The sequence below is a fragment of the Pelophylax lessonae genome, assembly GCF_965119305.1.
Source record: "Pelophylax lessonae genome assembly, chromosome: 4".
NCBI lineage: Eukaryota > Metazoa > Chordata > Amphibia > Anura > Ranidae > Pelophylax > Pelophylax lessonae.
In genome coordinates, this window is record NC_138771.1 from 665,131,314 (window position 1) to 665,153,890 (window position 22,577).

The following is a 22,577-nucleotide window of genomic DNA, read 5'->3' on the forward strand; positions in this document are numbered from 1 at the left end:
AAAATAATCGATAGATTAGTCGACAGACAAATTAATTGTTAGTTGCAGCCCTATGCAACCACACAAAGGCTCAAAACAATTGCAGATTACATTTTAGTGGAATAAATTGATCTTTTATCAACATTTGTGTTTTTTCCAAATTCTTTCCTCTCTTTTCCTCCCTTGTTGCCTTTATGGTCTTTCATTAAAGCTTCTGTGGCAGACAGTATCTTGATTATCCTGGAATCTGTTTTTTTTTTTTTAATTTTTCCCTCTTCTCCCTCCCTCTTAACTACATCCCTCAACTTACCTTTGGGGTCCTTTATTGAGGCTTCCATAGTTGACAGCTTCTGCATCATCCTGGAATCTAGAGTTGGAGAACATTCACAGTGTGACTAGACATACTGTATCCTCCATCATCCAATGTGTGCCCTCCCTAGAGGTGCCACTTACCATCCTGGCACACTTGCCCTACTACAGAATGCATCTCCATGCTCAGATTCCTGAGCTGCACCTCCATGTTCTGTTCCATCTTATCCAATCTTTGACCTGCTGGAAACAAAATACTAATGTTTATGATGGGGTGGGAATAACAATGGTCTCCACAAAAAGTCAAGATCTGTCATGTCCATGTTTTTTTTTTCCAACCTATCTAGCCATTGACCTACCCAGGGCTTTTTTTCAGCGGGAACGTGGGGGAACGCGGGGGAACGCAGTGCCGGCACCTCCAGCACTGACTGTATGTAATAGCAAGGGGTGCTGGGATGTGCTGCAGGGTCTATTGATACTAGCTGCTGGGCAATCTATTCTAGCTGGAGGGGATCTCTTTTTGCATTGGCAGTCTATTGCCACTGAGGAGGTCTATTGTTGCTAGTGGGGGACCTACTGTTGCTGGGGGTGGGTCCATCTTCTATTGCTGGACAGTCAGTTGTTGCTGGGAGAGAGTTACTGAGAGGGAGGGGTCTATTGTTTGCTGGCTGACAGAGAGTGTATTGATGCTGGCTGGGGGGAGATCTGTTGTTGCCGCTGAAAGTCTATTTTTGCTAGGAGGGGGATGTTGTTGCGGGTGGTCCTTTTTTGTTAGGGGGATCTATTGTTGCTGGTGGTGGTGTGGGGGGGGGGGTGCTGCAGGAGATCTATTTTACTGATTTTCTTGTTAACATTACCAAATTCCATACAAATGAATTAGCACCATAAAATGATATGTGGTTACCGATTCTGGGGTTCTGGGAGGTGGGTAGGGGGTGGAACCAAGGAATGGTGCTCGGAGGTGGGTAGGGGCAGAGAAAAGGGCTGACTCGGAAAGAAGGAGTTCCTGCACCTATTTTTTGAGAAACAAAGCCCTGGACCTACCAGAGACTATAATACCGTAATATGCAGTATGTGTTATATCTTTCAAAGATTATTTACATGTATTCCTGAAGATCAGTTGAAACACTTTGAGTCTATATGTGGGTTTTATTGGATCTAAAGAATTACATGAACCCCGAATTCAGTATATTATTGTTTGTTTTGTGTTTTTTTTAAATGTTTTAATAAAATGTATATATTTTTTTTATATGTAGTGTTCCTCTTGAATCTATATGTTCCTCGGTTGGGGCCCTTTTGGACATCGGTACTTCGCATCGCTCAAAAACTCACGGATCATACCCTTACACTGGACCCGGCCCTCTTCCTTCTCCACAATCACGAGTTTCCGAGGGCGACTTATCGGAAATCACTCCTACCGCTTCTGTTCACAGCGGCGAAGAGCTGCATCCCCCCTCTTTGGAAACAGACTCAGCCCCCCACTGTAGCTATGTGGCTCCGTAAAGTGAAGTGCATCAATGAAATGGAAGACCTGGTGGCGACGGAGCACGGATCTAGAGACAAATTTTTAAAGCGCTGGTACTACGGGCATGAATTCACATTTACGGTGGAGTATCGAGATTTACTAGTCTGATGGCGGATGTGGCGCGGGGGCGGGCTGTCACAATCGACCGTATACACCGCATCCCAAAACCTCCACATCTTCCCACAGCAGCAAAGAGCTGCATTCCCCCTCTCTGGAAACAGACTCAGCCCCCCACTGTAGCTATGTGGCTCCGTAAAGTGAAGTGCATCAATGAAATGGAAGACCTGGAGGCGACGGAGCACGGATCTAGAGACAAATTTTTGAAGCGCTGGTACTACTGGCATGAATTCACATTTACGGCGGAGTATCGAGATTTACTAGTCTGATGGCGGATGTGGCGCGGGGGCGGGCTGTCCCCCCTCCCTCCCTTTTCCTTTCCTCCCCCTTACTGCCACCCTTCTACTCCCCCTCTTCTTTGTATTTCCTCTTTCCCTTCCCATCTACTGATTCTATTCTGCTTTATCTCTGGATTTCGGGGATTGGGCTTTCCTAACTTTTTGACCTATCTCTTGGGCATGTTTTTCTCTTTCTCTGCTTGCTCCTCCTCTTGAAGAGATTACGCATATCGGTCCCCTCAGTGGCCACTGCGATGCCTCTTGACTGTCTGGGTGTTTCCCCCCCACGCACCTGTAGCCGGCCATGTGATGGATGCCGGTGGGTGCCGGGAATTACCTAGAACTGTCCTTACACCCATTGATCCCAACTATGCATTGTACTTCTCTCCGTGGTGCGCTCTTAGGGGTTTGCTTGTTTGTATTAGGTTATTTCATGATGTTCATCTCCAAGTTACAGTCCCTTTACTGGTTAATAGCTTATATCCTGTTATTGGACTGTTTTGTATGTATTTTTCTCTCTCGATATTTCTTTGTATCTCTCTGCGTGATTTGTTATATGCCTTTTATGTTTCCTTCAATAAAAGAATTAAAAAAAGAATCTATATGTTCCTCAACAAGTCCTTGGCTACTGTTACTGTTTGTATGTGTGAACACATGGGCATGCCCCTGAAGCATGTGCACATGCACCCCAACCCATAGGGAGAGGCACATGCCTGCTGGAATCCCTGTGTATAGGGTGGCGAGACACCCTGCGTGTCAGTTGCCCTACCACCGAGTGCATCTTCATACTCAGATTCCTGAACTTCAACTCCATGTTCTGTTCCATCTCAAACAGCCATTGACCTGCCAGAGGTAAAGCAGGGATATTTATTTTAACTAAGTAGTGATGAAGGGAGGTCAGTCTCTCCAGCCCTATCCATATTGGACCTCTAATGGTCAACCATCTGTCTCTGCTTTTCATTAGTTGTCATCTTAGAGTAATTGTATAACTTGAGAGGTTAGACATTGTGTGTATAGAGTTCCCCTGTCAGTACCGGTGGTGTGTGAATGTTGAATTGCGGCAACCACACAAATTCCAAGATCAATTACTAATACATTATGTCAGTGAATACATGTTTCCTCTATGGGTGTTTTTGCCTATCCTCCCTCCCGCTTAATTAGAAGAAAAGGAAAGTCTCGAAAGCCACACATGACTCAAAACCCCTGTGTGTAAAGAGTGGAAGCAGTTTCAACCTAGGCTTTGTCCAAGCCACACTCCAACGTGTTTCACCCCACCCATGGGGCTTAGTCATAGGGGCGAAATGCGCTGGTGGGTGTGGTCTGGATCGAGTCTAGGTTGAGGCCGCTTCCACTCTTTACACACACACAGGGCTTTTGTGTAATGTGTGGCTTTCAGGACTTTTTTTTTCTTCTCATTGTTGTCTGGGACAAGCTCCTTCCCTTTCTGCACTCTGACAACAGAGGAGGACTCACTGGAGTCTAAGGGGCACCCTTAGTTCTTATATGGGCTTCCCCCTTTGAACCACATCCCTCAAATTTCCCTTGAGGTCCTTCATTGAGGTTTCCATGGTAGACAGAATCTCCATAATCCTGGAATCTAGAGTTGCAGTGTACATCCACAGGGTGAGTTGACATACCCTTCATCAACCATCGCTACCCTTCTCCCCATTGGAGGTCCTATTTACCATCTTGGGACAACTGGTGCACTCTGGATTGTATCTCCATACTCAGATTCCTGAGCTTTGCCGCCATGCTCTGTTCCATCTCATGTAGCCATTGATCTGCTGGAGACAATTTAACCACTTGCCGACTGCCGCATGACTATTTACGTCGGCAGTCAGCCCCTCACAGGCAGAGCGACGTAGTACTATGTCGCTAGCCTGTGAAGGTCTAGGGAGTGAGCGCGCACCCCCGGAGGTGCGCTCCCGCGCGGTCATGGACCCCACCCGTGCGTGTGACCGGTCACTCGGCGATCATCGGTGCAGAGGGAGAAAGGCAGGCGGCTGATGTAAACAAGCCGCCTGTCATTCTCCCCTGTGTAGAAACAGTGATCATACGGTTCTACTATGTAGGACCGTTGATCACTGTTCCTACACCTCAAGCCACAGCCAATCACAGTTAGAAGCACGCCCCTAGGGACACACATAACCCCTCCCTCTCAAAAAAAGTTAACCCCTTCACTACCAGTGTAATTTTACAGTAACAATGCAGATGTATAGCACTGATTACTGTAGAAATGTCACTGGTAACCCCAAAAGTGTAAAAAATGTCAGTCAAGGGTCCGATCTGTCTGCCGCAATGTCGCAGTCCCGCAAAAAAAAATCGCAGATTGCCGCCATTACTCGTTAAAAAAAAACACAACAAAAATGACAGAAATCTTTCCCTTTGTTAGTAAACGTGATAACTTTTGCGCAAACCAATCAAAAATACGCTTTTTGCAATTTTTTTTACCAAACATATGTAGCATAAAACAAATTGGCTGAAAAAGTTAGAAAATTTTGATTTTTACATTTTTTGGAGGGGGAATTTCATATAAAAAAAATGTGAAAAATATTGTTATTTTTGCAAAATTGTTGCTCCTTTTTTTTTTTTTAGCGCATGATCAAAAAATCACACAGTTTTGTGGGGAAAAAAGGACGTGAATTTCATTTGGGTACTGCGTCGCATAATTGCGCAATTGTCCGTTAAAGTCACGCAGTGCCGAATCGCAAAATAGGCCCTGGTCAGGAAGGGGGTAAAATCTTCCAGGGCTTAAGTGGTTAAGTACTATTTTTTTTAGGAAAGTAGTAATGAAGGCTAGTATCCCTCAAACCTCACCCAGATTGGATCCCTAATGGACACCCAGATGTACTTTTTTATTAACTGTCATCTCAGAGAAATTGCAACTTTGTGTGTAGACAGTTTTAATTTTTCTCAGTAATGAGAATGGCCACAGAACAATCAGTTCCAAATACCCTTTCTGGTGAATACATAGACTGTTTATTCATTTGTGTTCAAACCCTTTGCTTCTCTCCACTTACCACTGAGATCCTTCGTTGCGTTTTTCATAGCTGAAAGCTTCTCCATAATTCTGGATTCTGAAGAAGGAGAGTATTCCCAATGTAAGTAGACATGACCTTTTTCACCCAATGTCTTCCTTCTCCCCCACTGGAGATCCCGCTTACCATCCTGGGTCCGTTGACCAATTACAGAGTTCATCTCCATACTTAGATTCCTAAACTTTACTTCCATGTTCTTTATCATCTCATCCAGTTGCTGACCTGAAGCAAAGAACTGGTGTTTATTTCCATCAAGTAACAAAGGAGCAATTCTCTCAATTTTGCTGAAAAAGTTCGGAATTCGGCAACCAGAACCGACCAAAATGCAATGGGACAGGAAATGGGCTTTAAAAGCCCGTGATTGGACCAGAGCCATCAGTGAAAGTCAATTGAGGGGGCAGGAGGATGCTAGGAATGTGATTGGAGTGACTATAGCCCCGCCAAATTCCTAGCATTGTAATACAGGGATGTGGAAGAGAGTGGAAGCAGTTCTGTTACTTCTGCTTCAAAAGTGTCATTTAGCTTCAAAGTGTCATTTAGCAATTATTAGTGTGAGGAAAGGGATATCTAGAGTAGTTGGGGTACTATTTTCCACTATAATTAGATTTAATAATCTAGTTTCTGTAGGGAAAGTGTTAAGTGTAAGGGGACCGTAGTGTAGTGTAGGGTTAACTGACTCTGACTGCTATGGCAGGGTGACAAAACCCTTCCATGTCAGGGTGACCGCTATAGAGAAAAGATTGTTTCTCTTAGAACACTTATAGAACAGGCATATGGCTTCTCACCTGTCACCCTGCTTTTTGCTGCAGGCGTTTATAGGGCTTTTTTGAGGACATGATTGGAGTCAGGCATGACATCTGAACTTCTGTGTAGGGGTATATACACACACACATGTATGTATATATACACATACACATATACAGTATAGGTGTGAAAGTAGCAGAACCCTATGCTTGCGCTAATGAAATAATTACCACCCATATGGCTTCTCTGCTATAACACCTATATGTGTGTATGTGTATAAATACATATAAGTGTGTGTGTATATATACCCCTATACAGAAGTTCAGATGTTATGCCTGCCTCCAAAGACGCCCAAAAAATGCCCAAAAAAACGCCTGCTGCAAAAACGCCCAGGTGTGTTTTTGCAGCAGGCGTAGTTGGATACCAAGTGTAGCGCACACCCTAAAGAGCCACTGGAAATTTTGGTTCTATTTTCCCATCAGAGCACATACGGACAGGCACACAGCATTTTCTGCTTTATTCCACTGGCTGCACAGAACAAAGAACAACATGGACAGGCTCCAAAGAACAGTCTAGGGCACATGTGTCAAATACAAGGTCTGTGGGCTGAATCCAGTACTCCAGGCCATTTCATGTGGCCCTCACACTCCCTTGTCTCTGCCCCCACCTTGTTTTAGCAGTTGGCAGCAGAGAAGAGGACAGAGCTCCTCCACCAGATCCTGCACTTCTCTGTGTAGCTTTGAAGAGGCTTTTCTCTCCCCCTTTTCAGCAGTTGGCAGCAGAGAGGAGGACAGAACTCTTCCAACAGATCATGCACCTCTCTGTGCAGCTGTGGCACATGCTTGTCTCTGTCTCCACCTTGTCTCAGCAGTTGGCAGCAGAGACGAGGACAGAGCTCCTCCACCAGATTTTCACTTCTCTGAGGGGAGTAAACTAATCAAAATACGCTTTTTGCAATTTTTTTTACCAAACATATGTAGCATAAAACAAATTGGCATAAAATGTTAAAAAATTTAGATTTTTACATTTTTTGGGGGGGAATTTCATATAAAAAAATGTGAAAAATATTGACATTTTCTACTTTGACAGTTAAAAAATATCCAATATATTCAATTTTTGTCATATATTTAGGCCAAAATGTATTTAGCTACATGACTTTGACAAGAAAAATTCTCAATGAGTGTATTTTTATCCACTTTAACCACTTAAGCCCCGGAAGATTTTACCTCCTTCCTGACCAGGGCCTATTTTGCGATTTGGCACTGCGTGAATTTAACGGACAATTGCGTGGTCATGCGACGCTGTATCTAAACGAATTTGACGTCCTTTTTTCCCACAAACAGAGCTTTCTTTTGGGGGTATTTGATCACCTGTGAGATTTTTTGATCTTGCGCTATAAACAAAAAAAGCGTCAATTATGCAAAAATAACAATTTTTTTGCAAAATTTTAGCTCTTTTTTTATTAATATCACAAAAAATAAAAATCGCAGAGGTGATCAAATACCACCAAAATAAATCTCCGTTTGTGGGAAAAAAAGGACGTAAATTTCGTTTGGGTACAGCGTTGGATGACCGCGCAATTGTCAGTTAAATTCGCGCAGTGCCAAGTTGAAAAAAGTGGCCTGGTCATTGAGCAGCCAAATCTTCCGGGGCTGACGTGGTTAAGGAGGATGTTGAATGTTGGTTTATGGTGTCCTAATAAATGCCAACATCAGTCACCAATTACACTTTTTAGTAAATTAATTGACTTGTTTTTAGACATGTGAAGAACGAAAAAAAATGTTTTGTTTAATTTCGGATCAATTTGTTCAGTTACTAATTTTGTTTTGTTGCATTTGTAACAAAATTCGTTTTTGTTTATTCATTTTTGTTTGGATTTTAATTTTTCCAATGATTTGATTTGAATCGAAAAAAAAATTAATTGATCTAAATTCATTGTGAAGAATAGTTGGTTCTATTCTATTCGAATTGAGGAAGATGGCTATATTCTCTTTTATTCAATTATATTCTTTTATTTTCTATTCTAGTCTTTTGAATTATATTCAATTTTTTTTAAATTCCTTTATTTTCTATTATATTCTTTTAATTTCTATTCTATTCTGTTTTACTCTATTCTTTTCTTTTCTGTTCTGTTCTATTTTATTTTATTCCTTTCTATTTTTTTGGGAATTCAAATTTCGGAAGAGGCAATATTCTTTCTATTCTATTCTATTTTATTATTATTTTCTATTGTATTCTGTTTCATTTTCTATTCAGTTATTTTCTATTAAACTCTATTCCATCCTATTCCTTTATCTTCTATTCTATTTGTGATATTAATAAAAAAAAGAGTGGAAATTATGTGAAAAATTGAAATTTTCTACTTTGACAGTTAAAAAATATCCAATATATTCCATTTTTTTCATATATTTCATATTCTGTTTCTATTCTGTTTTATTCTACTCTATTCTTTTCAAAATTCAAATTTCGGAGGATGACTATATTGTAATCCGCACAGTCTCTGAAGTTAATCAGCAATAGTCAGCAATAGGTTCACATTTCAAATTTGTTTTCAAATTCAATTTTATTTTTAAATTTGTTACTAATTCAATTCAAATTTAGATAATTCATTTTTTTTTTTTTTGGACAAAATTGAATTTTGCTATTTTGGATTCATTTAGAATTTTTACTATTGTAATTTGGGTAAATTGGGATACATGGACTCTCTGAATAAGGAAAATTTGGTATGAATTTAAATTTCAAACGGACCACACATGTCTAGATGATTTAGTCTTTCTTTTTGTTCTCCTCCATCCCTCCCTCACGTTACCACACCTCTCAGCTTACCTTTGAGGTTGTTCTTTAGGGTTTCAATGGCAGATAGCTTCTCTGTCATCCCGGAATCTGGGGATTGAGAATATTCACATCATGAGTTGTCATATCGGCCTGCCACTCATTCTTACCACCCTTCTCAACTTACATTCATGAGCTCCACCTCCATGATATGTTCCATCAGATGGAGTCACTAAACATCTACATTATCAGTTGACATATCGGCCTTCCACCATCCTACCACTGAAGGTGCTTCTTACCATCCTAGAACTGCCGCTCTACTCACATTCCTGAGCTCCACCTCAACGACATGTTACATCTGATGGAGTCACTAAACATCTACATCATGAGTTGTCATATCGCCCTTCAACCATCCTACCACTGGAGGTCCTCCTTACCATCCTAGAAATGCTGTTCTACTCAACTTTCTGAGGTTCACCTCCATGACATGTTCTATCTGATGAGGTCACTAAACATCTATATTGTGAATTGTCATTCACAATCTGCCAAGGGATTGGTCCAGCTGCTCAGCAGAAGCTTCAGCGCCCGCCTCTTTTCTCTGCAGCGCGCCAAAAAAAAATCTTCTGGAGTCTGCCTTAACCCCTTCAGCCCTGGCGTAAAGTGACAAAAAAACCAGGTTGACTCTCTCCCCAGAGCAAAGAGACAGTTAGGTTCTTCCCCACATTGTTGAAAAGGACAAAACACAGTCTTTGAGGTATAAAGGATGTTACTTGCCACTCTCCCACGGAGCCAAATAGTGATTCTTGCGCGGTTGCTATGGGCGACCACCACAAAAATACCACCGGCCCCATGTTGGGTGCCAGATGTAGCGGACCCCAGAACCCCCTAGGGCCTAGTAATGACCTTCAGAGGCAGTGAGGGCCTACATACCTCCTGTGGGTGTGGATTGTCAGGCATGGTGGGTAGTGATGCAGGTAAAATAAACGATGGGCGCCAGTCACTTTTATGCTGAAGTAACAAAATAGTTTATTTCTTCTCAACAGGACAAGAATAAACTGGAGGAGAGAGGGGTAGGGCTCAGGACACCCTTGGAGAACAGTCTATTAGGCAGACTCCGATTACAGAAACAGGTACTCAGATAGCGGTACAGGATAACAGACCCTGAGAATCATCAAATATCCATAAAGCTTCAGATTGATATAGGAGGCAACTCCTCTCCACCAGATTCAATCTCTTTTGTGGTCTGTACTGACTGGACAACTGTCTTCCATATGAAATAGGCAGATTACTCACACAGGTTACTGGATGTCTGGGGATGTTCTTTTCCATGTGGGTCGCTTGCTCTCCTCAGCAGAATCCCAGGCATGTGACTAGGCCCCAGGCTTCAGGCCTAGCCAGCAGCAGCACAGCAATACACACCCTCCTCCAAGGGGGTCGGGGCGGGAAGAGAGTGATTATTGGACCTCCCCTCACTTAAATAAGGTCTCCCATAATGCCGCAGCCACACTGTAATTGGCTGAGAGAGACATGGACATTAACACTCTAGTGTCAGAGGCAACAGTGCCATCTACTGACGGAAGGGAGAAATGCAGTCAAACCCAAATTAAGAGAGGAAGTTCAATTGACCACAGAATAATTACAGCCGAGCTAGTTACTGCCCAGCACCAAAATTTAATAGCAACCTTGCATTAAGACAAGGGCGCTACAGTCATATCGGCCTTCAACCATCCTACCGCTGGAGGTCCTTCTTACCATCCTAGAACTGCTGTTCTACTCACCTTTCTGAGGTTCACCTCCATGATCAGTTCCATCTGATGGAGTCACCAAAACATCTACATCGTGAGTTGTTGAGAAATTATTTTGGTACCAGACATAAACCAACCAAAGATACTACTTTATCAAGCAGTGGCTCCTAATCTCTGTTTTGGTGAAACAGGATAGACTTATTTAAGTTGGTTTATCGGGACAGATTTGCCCTAAGCAAATGGTGGATGATGGTGGAACAGCATGAACTAAGGTTGGGGTGGGGTGCAGAATAGATTAAGAGGCCCTGCCATGTCTCTAAAATGTTAAAACCATGAGGTCTCCACAAAGAATATAAGATGTGTACACCCACCTCTTTTGTGTCTTGTTTCCCCAACAACCCCCAGTGGAAGAACTGCAGCCTCTAAAAACTTTTCATAACTTCTTCTGACCCCTATGTCACTACGAGACTCCACAGTGACTTAGGGGTCAGAGGATGGACCAACAGCACAACAGGGACAAAGGCATCTGACACTTCAAGAAGTTTTAAAAACCAAAGAGGCTTTAAGAGACTTGATGGAAGTCACATGAAATGGGCCACTGAAGAGTTGGCCATACTTAAGCCCTGTACACACGATAAAAAATTAGGCCGGGAAATTTCGTCTGACGACCGATCTGCCGATTTTCGGCTTGTTAGTATGATGCTTCCGACAACCGACTCAGACTTTTCGGCCAAAAAAAATCTGGTGTGCAGGCTATAAAATTTTTGTCCTCCGTCAAAACACGTCCGATTTTCGTCTCATTAGTACAGATTTCGATGGGGAAAAATCTTATGAGCAAGACTGGGCATGCTCAGAGAAGAAAGCACACATAGAAAGCAATCCAACACATGACATCACTTATGAAGTAGAATTCTGTCCTGCAGGAAAATTCGTGTGCAGTCTAGAGCACATTCCAACCAACAGACACCACTCTGGACAAAAGACGGACGACTGGTCGGTGGAAATTAGTTGCGTGTGTACGAGGCTTTAGTCTTTGTAGACAGGGCCGTCTTTAACACAGGGCAAAAGGGGCAGCTGCCCCGGGCCCAGCCATTGTTGTGGGGCCCAAAGCAGCTGCCCCTTGAGCCCGCATTGCCCACAGTTAGTTGATAAGTGCATTTGGTAGGGCACAAGAAAATATTTGTCCAGGGTCCAATCAATACTAAAGACGGCCCTGTTTGTAGACCTGGCAGAGTTCTCCTTAGGCACCTTGCACACGATACTCCTGTTAGAGCATCTACGTTTTCTGGCGTAATTGTAATGCACGCATTTTCGCGCTTACGCGAATTCGCGCAAATTCGTGTAAATGTGCGCAATTGCGCATAAATTTATTCTAGCGTTCTGGATATTCAATTGACATTTTAGGGTCATTTGCGCGCATTCGCGCGTATTTGCGCGTTTTTGCGCACATCAGGCGTAAATTACTGACCAAAAATGCAGATTTTTCTATTTTTTTCTTACTGAAGAATAAGCGGCGCTCAATTACGCGGCTGTGTGCATAGGCACATAAGAATGAATGGGCTCTATTTTAGCACAGAAAAAAAAATGCTGTACTGAGCATTTTTAAGCTGCAGAGTGCAAGAGGCCTTATGGTTGATTGAACAGGATAGACTTACTTCTTCCTCCATGGACCTCGTCTGCCAGTTTGTTCATCTCTTCCAGAATTCTCTGTGTGTCCCTGGAAAGTAAATCTAAAATAATAAAAAAAAAATAACAGTTAATTCCATTCGACTATGGAGTCAGCCCTTCTCTATAAAACAAGCACCAAGCTTTCCAGGGTAAAGGTGCAGCCCAGGAGAAGTCTGGAGAGCTGGCAGCTTCAATGGATGACAGGAGAAGATCATATGGAAATCAGAGAATGTGTGGTTAGTTAGTGAGAATCTGAAATAGAATTATTATTTTTTTTTAATATTTGCAAAAAAAAAAAACAATACAAAAAAATCTGTAAGCGTTTATGCAAGCAAAGAAAAAAAAAGAAAAAGAAAAAAAGAAAATCTAATATATAAAAATATATATTAAAAAAATCAATGTGGCAATAATATTTTAAGGTGGTTCATTCATAATTCCATTATTAGGAGAGGGTGGGGTTGAGCTTCGGTTTTCAAGGCTGTCATGTGGGCCATAATTCAGGATAAAGAAAAACCCAAAGTAAGTTTGGAAAACTCAGAAATAACAAGATAAGAAAGTTTTATACACTGCTTAAAAAATTATAGGAACACTTTTTATTCAGAGTAGACCATCAAGTCAGTTAAACTCCTGGGATATTGATCCAGTCAGTTAAGTAGCAGAGGGGGTTGTTAATCATTTTCAGCTGCTTTGGTGTTAATGAAATGAACAGCAGGTGCACTAGATGGGCAACAATGAGACAACCAAAACAGAAATGGTTTTACCAGTAGAGGCCACTGACATTGTTTCCCTACTCATCTTTCTGTTTTTCACTGGTTTTGCATTTGGCTAGGGTCAGTGTCACTACTGGTAGTATGAGGCCATACCTGGACCCTATAGAGGGGGTCAGTGTCACTACTGGTAGTATGAGGCCATACCTGGACCCTATAGAGGGGGTCAGTGTCACTACTGGTAGTATGAGGCCATACCTGGACCCTATAGAGGGGGTCAGTGTCACTACTGGTAGCATGAGGCCATACGTGGACCCTATAGAGGGGGTCAGTGTCACTACTGGTAGCATGAGGCCATACCTGGACCCTATAGAGGGGGTCAGTGCAGTGGCGTAGCGTGGGGGGTGCAGGGGGGGCCGGCCGCACCAAACGCAACATCTGGGGGGGGCGCGCTCGTACCCGCAGCTCTGCCCTGCCTGGCTCACTTATTCTCTCACACTGCAGTGCTGGCTGTGGCGGCGGCGCTGTGCGAATCCGATCCGAGCCGCCGGGTCGCCGCCCACTGTGGAGGGAGGGGGGGGTTGTGCCAGGCGTGCGGAGAGCGAGGGACAATCTGGGGGAGGGACAGTGCACTGCAGCGGCCGCCCAGCGCAGCGCTGAGCGCGGGAGCCACACCAGACCAGCCCAGGCAGCAGCAAGAAGAAGCTGGCAGCGGCGGCAGGTGACACAGGCCAAAGAGGAGAGAGCCAGTGGCGACAGACGCAGGAGGAAAACCTAGGAGCCGGAGGACCTGGAGGAGAAGAGCAGACATAGCCTGCTGTGATCGGGTGCACCTGCAAAAAAAAGGTAGGAGTCATGAGTGACACAGGACAGGAGTCAGGACTGAGTATAGACCCCCCCTTACAGCAGGCCGGGGTGAGGTTAGGTCTGGGGACCCCCATATAGAGTCCCCCCTTACAGTAGACCAGGGTCCGGACCTCACCTCACCCTGGCCTGCTGTAAGGGGGGATCTATATGGGGGACCTGGGATCTATATGGGGGACCTCACCCTGGCCTGCTGTAAGGGGGGATCTATATGGGGGACCTGGGATCTCTATGGGGGAGCTCACCTCAACCTGGCCTGCTGTAAGGGGGGATCTATATGGGGGACCAGGTCCCCCATGTAGATCCCCCCTTACAGCAGGCCAGGTTGAGGTGAGCTCCCCCATAGAGATCCCCCCTTACAGCAGGCCAGGGTGAGGTGAGGTCCCCCATATAGATCCCCCCTTACAGCAGGCCAGGGTGAGGAGAGGTCCCGTCCCCCATATAGAACTCCCCCTTACAGCAGGCCAGGGTGAGGTGAGGTCCGGGGTCCCCCATATAGATCCCCCTCACCCTGGCCTACTGTAAAGGGGGTGATCTATATGGGGGACGGGACCTCACCTCACCTCACCCTGGCCTGCTGTAAGGGGAGATCTATATGGGGGACCTCACCCTGGCCTGCTGTAAGGGGGGATATATATGGGGGACCTCACCTTGGCCTGCTGTAAGGGGGGATCTATATAGGGGACCTCACCTCACCCTGGCCTGCTGTAAAGGAGGATCTATATGGGGGACCTGGGATCTATATGGGGGACCTCACCCTGGCCTGCTGTAAGGGGGGATCTATATGGGGGACCAGGTCCCCCATGTAGATCCCCCCTTACAGCAGGCCAGGGTGAGAGGTGAGGTCCCCCATATAGATCCCCCCTTACAGCAGGCCAGGGTGAGGAGAGGTCCCGTCCCCTATATAGATCTCCCCCTTACAGCAGGCCAGGGTGAGGAGAGGTCCCGTCCCCCATATAGATCTCCCCCTTACAGCAGGCCAGGGTGAGGTGAGGTCCGGGGTCCCCCATATAGATCCCCCTCACCCTGGCCTACTGTAAAGGGGGTGATCTATATGGGGGACGGGACCTCACCTCACCTCACCTCACCCTGGCCTGCTGTAAGGGGAGATCTATATGGGGGACCTCACCCTGGCCTGCTGTAAGGGGGGATATATATGGGGGACCTCACCTTGGCCTGCTGTAAGGGGGGATCTATATAGGGGACCTCACCTCACCCTGGCCTGCTGTAAAGGAGGATCTATATGGGGGACCTGGGATCTATATGGGGGACCTCACCCTGGCCTGCTGTAAGGGGGGATCTATATGGGGGACCAGGTCCCCCATGTAGATCCCCCCTTACAGCAGGCCAGGGTGAGAGGTGAGGTCCCCCATATAGATCCCCCCTTACAGCAGGCCAGGGTGAGGAGAGGTCCCGTCCCCTATATAGATCTCCCCCTTACAGCAGGCCAGGGTGAGGTCCCCCATATAGATCTCCCCCTTACAGCAGGCCAGGGTGAGGTGAGGTCCCCCATATAGATCCCCCCTTACAGCAGGCCAGGGTGAGGAGAGGTCCCGTCCCCCATATAGATCTCCCCTTACAGCAGGCCAGGGTGAGGTGAGGTCTGGGGTCCCCCATATAGATCCCCCTCACCCTGGCCTACTGTAAAGGGGGTGATCTATATGGGGGACAGGACCTCACCTCACCCTGGCCTGCTGTAAGGGGGGATCTATATGGGGGACCTCACCCTGGCCTGCTGTAAGGGGAGATCTATATGGGGGACCTCACCCTGGCCTGCTGTAAGGGGGGATATATATGGGGGACCTCACCCTGGCCTGCTGTAAGGGGGATCTATATGGGGGACCTCACCCTGGCGTGCTGTAAGGGGGGATATATATGGGGGACCTCACCCTGGCCTGCTGTAAGGGGGGATCTATATGGGGGACCTCACCTCACCCTGGCCTGCTGTAAAGGAGGATCTATGGGGGACCTGCCCAGGCCTGCTCTAAAGGGGGATCTATAGGGACCCTGCTCTAAAGGGGATCTATGTCATAGATCCCCCCTTTAGAGCAGGATCCCCATAGATCTCCTTTAGAGCAGGCCAGGGTCCCCATAGATCCCCTTTAGAGCAGACCAGGGTCCCCATAGAACCCTTTTTAGAGCAGGGTCCCCATAGATTCCCCACTTTAGAGAAATGTCCCCATTGATTATATGGGGACCATTCTCTAAAGGGGGATCTATGGGGACCCTGCTCTAAAAGGTGATCTGTGGGGACACTGGCCTGCTCTAAAGTGCTTAGGGGGTAAGGGTTTCTTTAACTAATCTAGTGGAAGAGACTCGAGTGCTAAAATCCCGCAGGTTAGGGGGCGCAAATTACTAGCCTTGCCCCGGGTGCTGACAACCCACGCTACGCCACTGGGTCAGTGTCACTACTGGTAACATGAGGCCATACCTGGACCCTATAGAGGTTGCACAGGCAGTCCAACTCCTCCAGGATGGCACATCAATACCTCCCATTGTCAGAAGGTTTGCTGTGTCTCCCAGCACAGTCTCATGAGCATGGAGGAGATTCCAGGAGACAGACAGTTACTCTAGGAGATCTGGACAGGGCTGTAGAAGGTCCTTAACCCATCAGCAGGACCGGTATCTGCTCCTATGTTCAAGAAGGAACCGGATGAGCGCTGCCAGAGTCCTACAAAATGACCTCCAGCAGCCACTGGTGTGAATGTCTCTGACCAAACAATCAGAAACAGACTTCATGAGGGTGGCCTGAGGGCCCGATGTCCTCTAGTGGGCCCTGTGCTCACTGCCTGGTACTGTGGAGCTTGATTGCCATTTGCCATTGAACACCAGAATTGGCTGGGCACAGGACTATATAATACACAGAGCGCTGGGCACAGGACTACATAATGGACAGAGCGCTGGGCACAGGACTACATAATACACAGAGCTCTGGGCACAGGACTAGATAATACACAGAGCGCTGGGCACAGGACTACATAATACACAGAGCGCTGGGTACAGGACTACATAATACACAGATCGCCGGGTACAGGACTACATAATATACAGGAGGGAGTTAGGCATAGAGTGCAGGGTTCAGAGGTTTGCTATGCACAGGGGACTCTTCTGCCCCCACATCCATAGCTCACCTCTGCACCCTTCTCCCACAGATTACCTCTGCAGCCACCTCTTATCCCTTCCCCCACAACAGCTAAACTCTCCATCTCTCCATGCAGCTGCATCAGCTCTGACCCCTCCTCCCCCACTGCCCTCACCTGTCTACAAACAGACCCCCCCCCTCCCCCATCTGCTCACCTTCCAGTCTCAGCACTCCACAAGGTAAATTTTTGGCTATGCCTCTCCTCCACTGAACAGCAGCAGGCGCAGCACTGAGATCGTCCAGCAGGGGGGCGTTGGTATTCGAGCCTGTCTACCTTAATCCGGCCCTCAATCCGGGGACAGACAGACTTGGTCCTCAGTCTGGAGACTGTCCCTGGAAACCGGGGACATCTGGTCACCCTATCCTAAAGCAGAATGCCTTAAAAAAATAGCAAGATAAAAATAAAAAACCCACTAAAAGATTAAATAAGCACAACTTTTGCTGAAATACTTACCTTCAACCTGCAGTACTTTTTTTCTACCACTAGATGTCCTCAGTCCTCATCCGTTATCAATGCACTTCCTTTCAGCTCCCAGGTCATCCTAGGCCCGACCCCAGCCTGTGACTGGACAGTGAAAGGAATAGCAGCACGGGGATGATCTAATCTCTCTGTCACATTGGCTTCTCCTATCAGCATGATTCTTGTCAGCGTATGAAGTTATTGGCTCTGTGTGCTGTTTCTTCCTCTCACACTCCAACCCTGCTGTACTGGCTGATACTGAGGTCATATTCAGGGACTTACACTGCATCTAAGTTCAGCTTTAAAAGCTTGACAGATGATATCACTGTCTATATAAACCAATATATAATTGCAGGATAACTGAGCTATAGACGACACCCCCCTCCGCACCCCAACTCCCATCTCACCTTTAAGGTCCCCCATGGAGGTTTCAATAGCAGTCAGTTTCTCCAATGTCCTGGAATCTGAGGAGGGTAAGAACATTCACAAGGTAAGTATGCAGGACTTCCGTCATCCAACCGTCACCCCACTCCCACCAGAGGTCCCTCTTACCATCCTGGGACAGACGTTCCACCCTGGAGTGCATCCCTAGACTCAGATTACTGAGTCTCCCCTCGATGTGCTGCTCCGTCTGACCTGCAGGGGGCAAAAAGGAATAAGCTAGAGGCTCCTACTCAGAACTCATTGTCTGCCAGAAAATATCATCTAAACCTGGCCACACACAACACATCCCAATTGTACAATGTATTTATATCTACCAATAACTTTGTACTATGCAGGGCTTCTGGTTTAGCAGGAACATGAGGGAACGCAGTGCCAGCACCTCCAGCACTGAATGTTTATGCCAAGGGTGCTGGGATACGCTGGGGAATCTATTCATGTTGGTTGCTGAGGACTTTATTGTCACTAGGGGGATTTATAGCTCTATTGCTGCTGGTGGGGGGATCTATTGTTTCTAGAGGGTCCATTTTTGATGGTAGAGATCTACTGTTGAGTAAGGGGTCTATGTTGCTCGCTGTTGGAGTGTCTATTGATGCTGGATACTGGGAGGTCTATCCTTCCTGGGGGTATTTGTGGGGGAGATCTATTGTTGCTTGGGAAATGTAATTGTTGCTGGGGGATCTATTATTGCTGTGAGGGATCTTTTGTTGCTGTGAAGGTCCTATTGTTGCTGGCTGCAGGGGACCTTTTTTTATTGCCTTTCTTTTTTTTTTTTAAAGAAACTTTATTAAATTCAAAGTGCGATACAATCACAACAAGAGATAACGATGAACAATACATTTTAACCTTTTTTCGGAGCCAGATGCCGAGCAGAGGAGGAGCTCATTTCTGGCCCGGGGGGAGAACATCACATATACTGACAAAGTCAAATAGAATTGTCACACTAGAACCCTAGTTGGATGGATCTTGTACCTTTGAGGGGCGGTGGTATCCTAGGGGGGGGGTGGACATTGGGAGGAAGAAAAAGAATGCGGATCAGGAAAATGAAAGGGAGGGGTACGAGGGGGGGTGAGGGTGGGGTAAAAAAGACGTGGAAAAGAAGACACCTATGCTACAGCACATTATTTACTGCCCTGGAACAGTGTAAACAAAATCATCTACTACCAATACATCGCTAACATTTTTGGGTTGTGAATCTATAAAATCCTGCCATTTGCTTGAGAAACGATCGGCTGCGGATGGAAGTTTGGAGTCCAGGTTGAGCCGGTCTTTAGTCATAAGGCTTAGGAGTTCGCGGTAAACTTGAGATACTGATGGGCCCACGCTAGAAATCCAATTGGCAAGAATAACCCTGCGAGCTATTAAAAGGCAGGTGAGGATCCAGATGCGTGGGTGGGGGAGAGGGCGGCTAGTCCAGATCTGTAGACGTTTGTCCCAATATCCAAAGATAAGCAATAAAGGGTCCTTTGGTAGCTGAAGAAGCGTGGTCCGTTGTATTAACGCCAGCACCTGATCCCAGAAGGCTGAAATAAAGGAGCAGGACCAAAATCGGTGATGTAGTGATGGACGGTTAGTGTTACAATAGGGGCATAGGCGTGCAAGGGGAGAGTTGCCGGTTGTCGTGAAAGGAATATACGCTCTGTGAAGAATTTTTAACTGGGTTTCCCTCCATGTTTCGTTGGGTGTCAGGCGAAGGGTGTGTTTGTATCCTTGAAATAGTTTTGTGACCAAGTCCTCCAGTGGAAAGTCCCTGGCCCAGTTGTCCGCCGAGGACCTAGCGTGGTGAATGGACGTAAGCTTCTGGAAAGGTTTGTAGATGTCCGAAATGCTATAAGTCCCTGAGTGCAGTAAGGGATCTAACAGAGGATCGCGGAACCTGTTGGCAGGTATGACACCGGATGAGCGGATGAAGCTTTGGCATTGCAGTATAGGAAAAAAATGTGAGGCAGGTAGGTTGTAAGTGTCCAGGATTTCTTGTATTAAACGGGGTTTGCCGGTAGCTTGGTCACAGAGATCCACGAACTTTAGCAGGCCTTTCCTTTGCCATAATGTAAAGTAGTCCGACTGTATTCCTGGGATAAAAGCGGGGTTGCCCTGAATTGGTAAGTACTTGGACATAAAGGGGGAGAGCTTCAAACGTTTCCTGGATTCCCTCCAGGCAATCACCGTGTCCCGTAAAAGCACATTGTGTTGGAGTGCTGGAGGCATAGATTTCCATTTAACATGCAGGAGAGCTGCCAGTGAAAAGGGAGAGGACATCTGCGACTCCAATCCAACATTTGAATAGTTAGATGACTCCGAGAGCCAATCCAGGGATATTCTAAGAAGGCAAGACAAATTGTATAACCTGATATCAGGAAGACTAGCACCACCCTCGCTCCTGGGAAGACAAAGTTTGTTAAAGGATATACGGGGTCTTTTGCTTCGCCATACAAATTTAGATATGCTGGTGTTCAGCAGTTTGATATCTTTATGTTTTAACAACAAGGGGAGTGTTTGCAACGGGTACAGTAACCTTGCGAAGCTGACCATTTTCACCAAGTGGCATCGCCCCAGGAGCGAGAGAGGCAGATCCATCCAACTGTCCAGTTCACGAGAAATCTTTTGGAAAAGAGGAGGATAGTTCAGGGTATATATAGAAGATGGGAGTTTGCCTACTCTAATACCTAGATACGTTATGTGCGAGTGAGCGACAGTGAAGGGAGAGGAGGCTGCCCAGTCGGGAGGGGGCATGTTACCTAGGGGGAGGATCTCACTTTTAGCGTAGTTTATCCGTAGCCCCGAACAAAGTTTAAATCTATCAAAAATAGAAACGATGGTACGCATATCGGAGAGGGGGTTCCTGGTAAAAATCAGCACGTCGTCCGCAAAGAGAGACAAACGTAGCTCACTTGAACCAATCAGAATACCATGGAGCGGCGCCTTGTCCAACAAGAACCTGGACAGGGGTTCCAATGCCAGATTAAAGAGTAGAGGAGACAGGGGACATCCCTGTCTCGTACCCTTGAACAAGCGGAACTCCTCGGTGAGGGACCCGGCCACCCACAGCCGGGCCGCAGGAGAGGCATACATAGCTTTGACAATGTGAGTGAACGGTCCCGAGAAGCCAAACGAGGCCAAAACCATGGATAACCAATCAAAGTTCACATTGTCAAAAGCCTTCTCCGCGTCCAGGGTGATGATAGCCAGGTCCCCCCCCGAGGAGACCCTGGCCTGCTCCAATGCCAAAAGAACCTTGCGGATGTTGGAGGCGGCCGCTCTCCCCTTGGTAAATCCTGATTGAGCTGGGTGTATCAGGGACGGCATAACTTGGGCCAAACGGGAAGCCAGAATTTTGGACAGGATTTTGACATCCAGGTTTAGTAGGGAAATTGGCCGGTAAGACCCTGGCTCCAAAGGATCTTTTCCTTTTTTTGCCAATAACTTTATTATGGCCTGATTTCCCGTGGGAGGGTAGGAACCTCCGGTCCATAGGGTAGAGTATACCTCTAGTAGGGTGGGGCCAATAACCTCAATAGAAGTTTTATAAAATTCCCCGGTAAGGCCATCTGGGCCTGGGGCTTTGTTCGTGGAGAGGAGTTTAACCGTGTCGTGAATCTCCTGAAGAGTCACTGGGGCGTTTAACACTTCTAATTGTGCCGGGGAAATATTTGGAAGAGTAACATTTTCCAAAAAAAAACGGGCTTGTCGGTCATCAAACTGATCTGGGGAGTACAGGGAAGCATAAAAGTCCCTCATAGTCTTCTTTACCTCCGCGGGGGTGGACACAGTGATGCCCGAGGAGTCACGAAGGGAAGCAATATGTGTGGGTTTATAGGGCGCCCCGCATAGCCTAGCCAAAAGCTTACCGGCCTTATTGCCATATTTGTGCATCATGGCCGTGAAACTAGCACGCTTAATGTTTTCCAAGTTATCCGCCCACGTATCAAAGGCCTGCTTGGCTAATGTCCATTCTTGACGATGCGCAGGGGAATCTGCGGTCAACAACAGACGCTGGGCCAGCCTGAGCCGGTCACTTGCCCGACGATAGCTTTTAGAAGCGTTTTTTCTAAATGCCGATGCATAGGATATAATTTTGCCACGGAGGTATGCCTTGCCCGCCTCCCAGAACAAATTTGGCTGCGAAACGTGCAGGACATTGGCCTCTGCATATTCCCCCCACGCCTTAGCCAAGTATGCCTGGAAGTGAGAGTCGTTATGGAGGAACCCCGGAAAGCGCCTAAGAGTAGAGTCCGCCTGTTTGTCAGGGGGGTCTAGTGTCAGGGAGATGGGGGCATGGTCAGAGATAACAAGGTCATGAATATCTGGGTCCTCAATCCTATGAAGAGCATTGGCCGAGGCGAAAAAATAGTCTATCCTGGTAAACACGTTGTGGGGATGTGAGTAAAACGTAAAATCCCTGTCAGCAGGATGGTGCAGACGCCATACGTCTGTAAAATGGAGGGATTCCATCACTTGCGCCAGCGGGCCTAGGGTCGGAGGTGTCGAGCGAGAGCGTTTGGGTGGCATTACGGACTTGTCTAAAAGGGGGTCCATGAGAGAGTTGAAGTTGCCACCTATAAGGTGTGGAACATGGGGGTATTTGAGAAGATGAGCGGAGAGATTTCTGTAGAAGAGTTTGTCTGGAATATTGGGAGCATATACGTTAGTGAGCACTATTTCCCTATCATTTATCTTTAAGTGAGCGGAAACATAGCGTCCATCGGCGTCAGACGAGAGGGAAAGGACGTCACAGGAGAGCCGCTTATGGATCAGGATCAACACTCCCGCTTTACGACCAGGGGCGGC

The 22,577-nt window shown here is 46.5% G+C and overlaps 1 protein-coding gene across 1 annotated transcript in view; it reads right to left on the reverse strand.

Annotated features, from left to right (window-relative positions):
• Positions 1-22,577, reverse strand: part of LOC309554204 (uncharacterized protein) — an 88,682-nt gene that overhangs the window by 50,593 nt on the left and 15,512 nt on the right. Inside the window, exons 4-10 of the mRNA XM_082255838.1 lie at positions 17,901-17,984; positions 17,756-17,812; positions 12,163-12,237; positions 8,817-8,873; positions 5,373-5,468; positions 5,229-5,285; positions 290-346 (exon numbers count right to left, since the gene is read on the reverse strand). Of these exons, the coding sequence (XP_082111964.1) occupies positions 290-346; positions 5,229-5,285; positions 5,373-5,468; positions 8,817-8,873; positions 12,163-12,237; positions 17,756-17,812; positions 17,901-17,984 (483 nt within the window). The remainder of the gene's footprint in view (positions 1-289; positions 347-5,228; positions 5,286-5,372; positions 5,469-8,816; positions 8,874-12,162; positions 12,238-17,755; positions 17,813-17,900; positions 17,985-22,577) is intronic.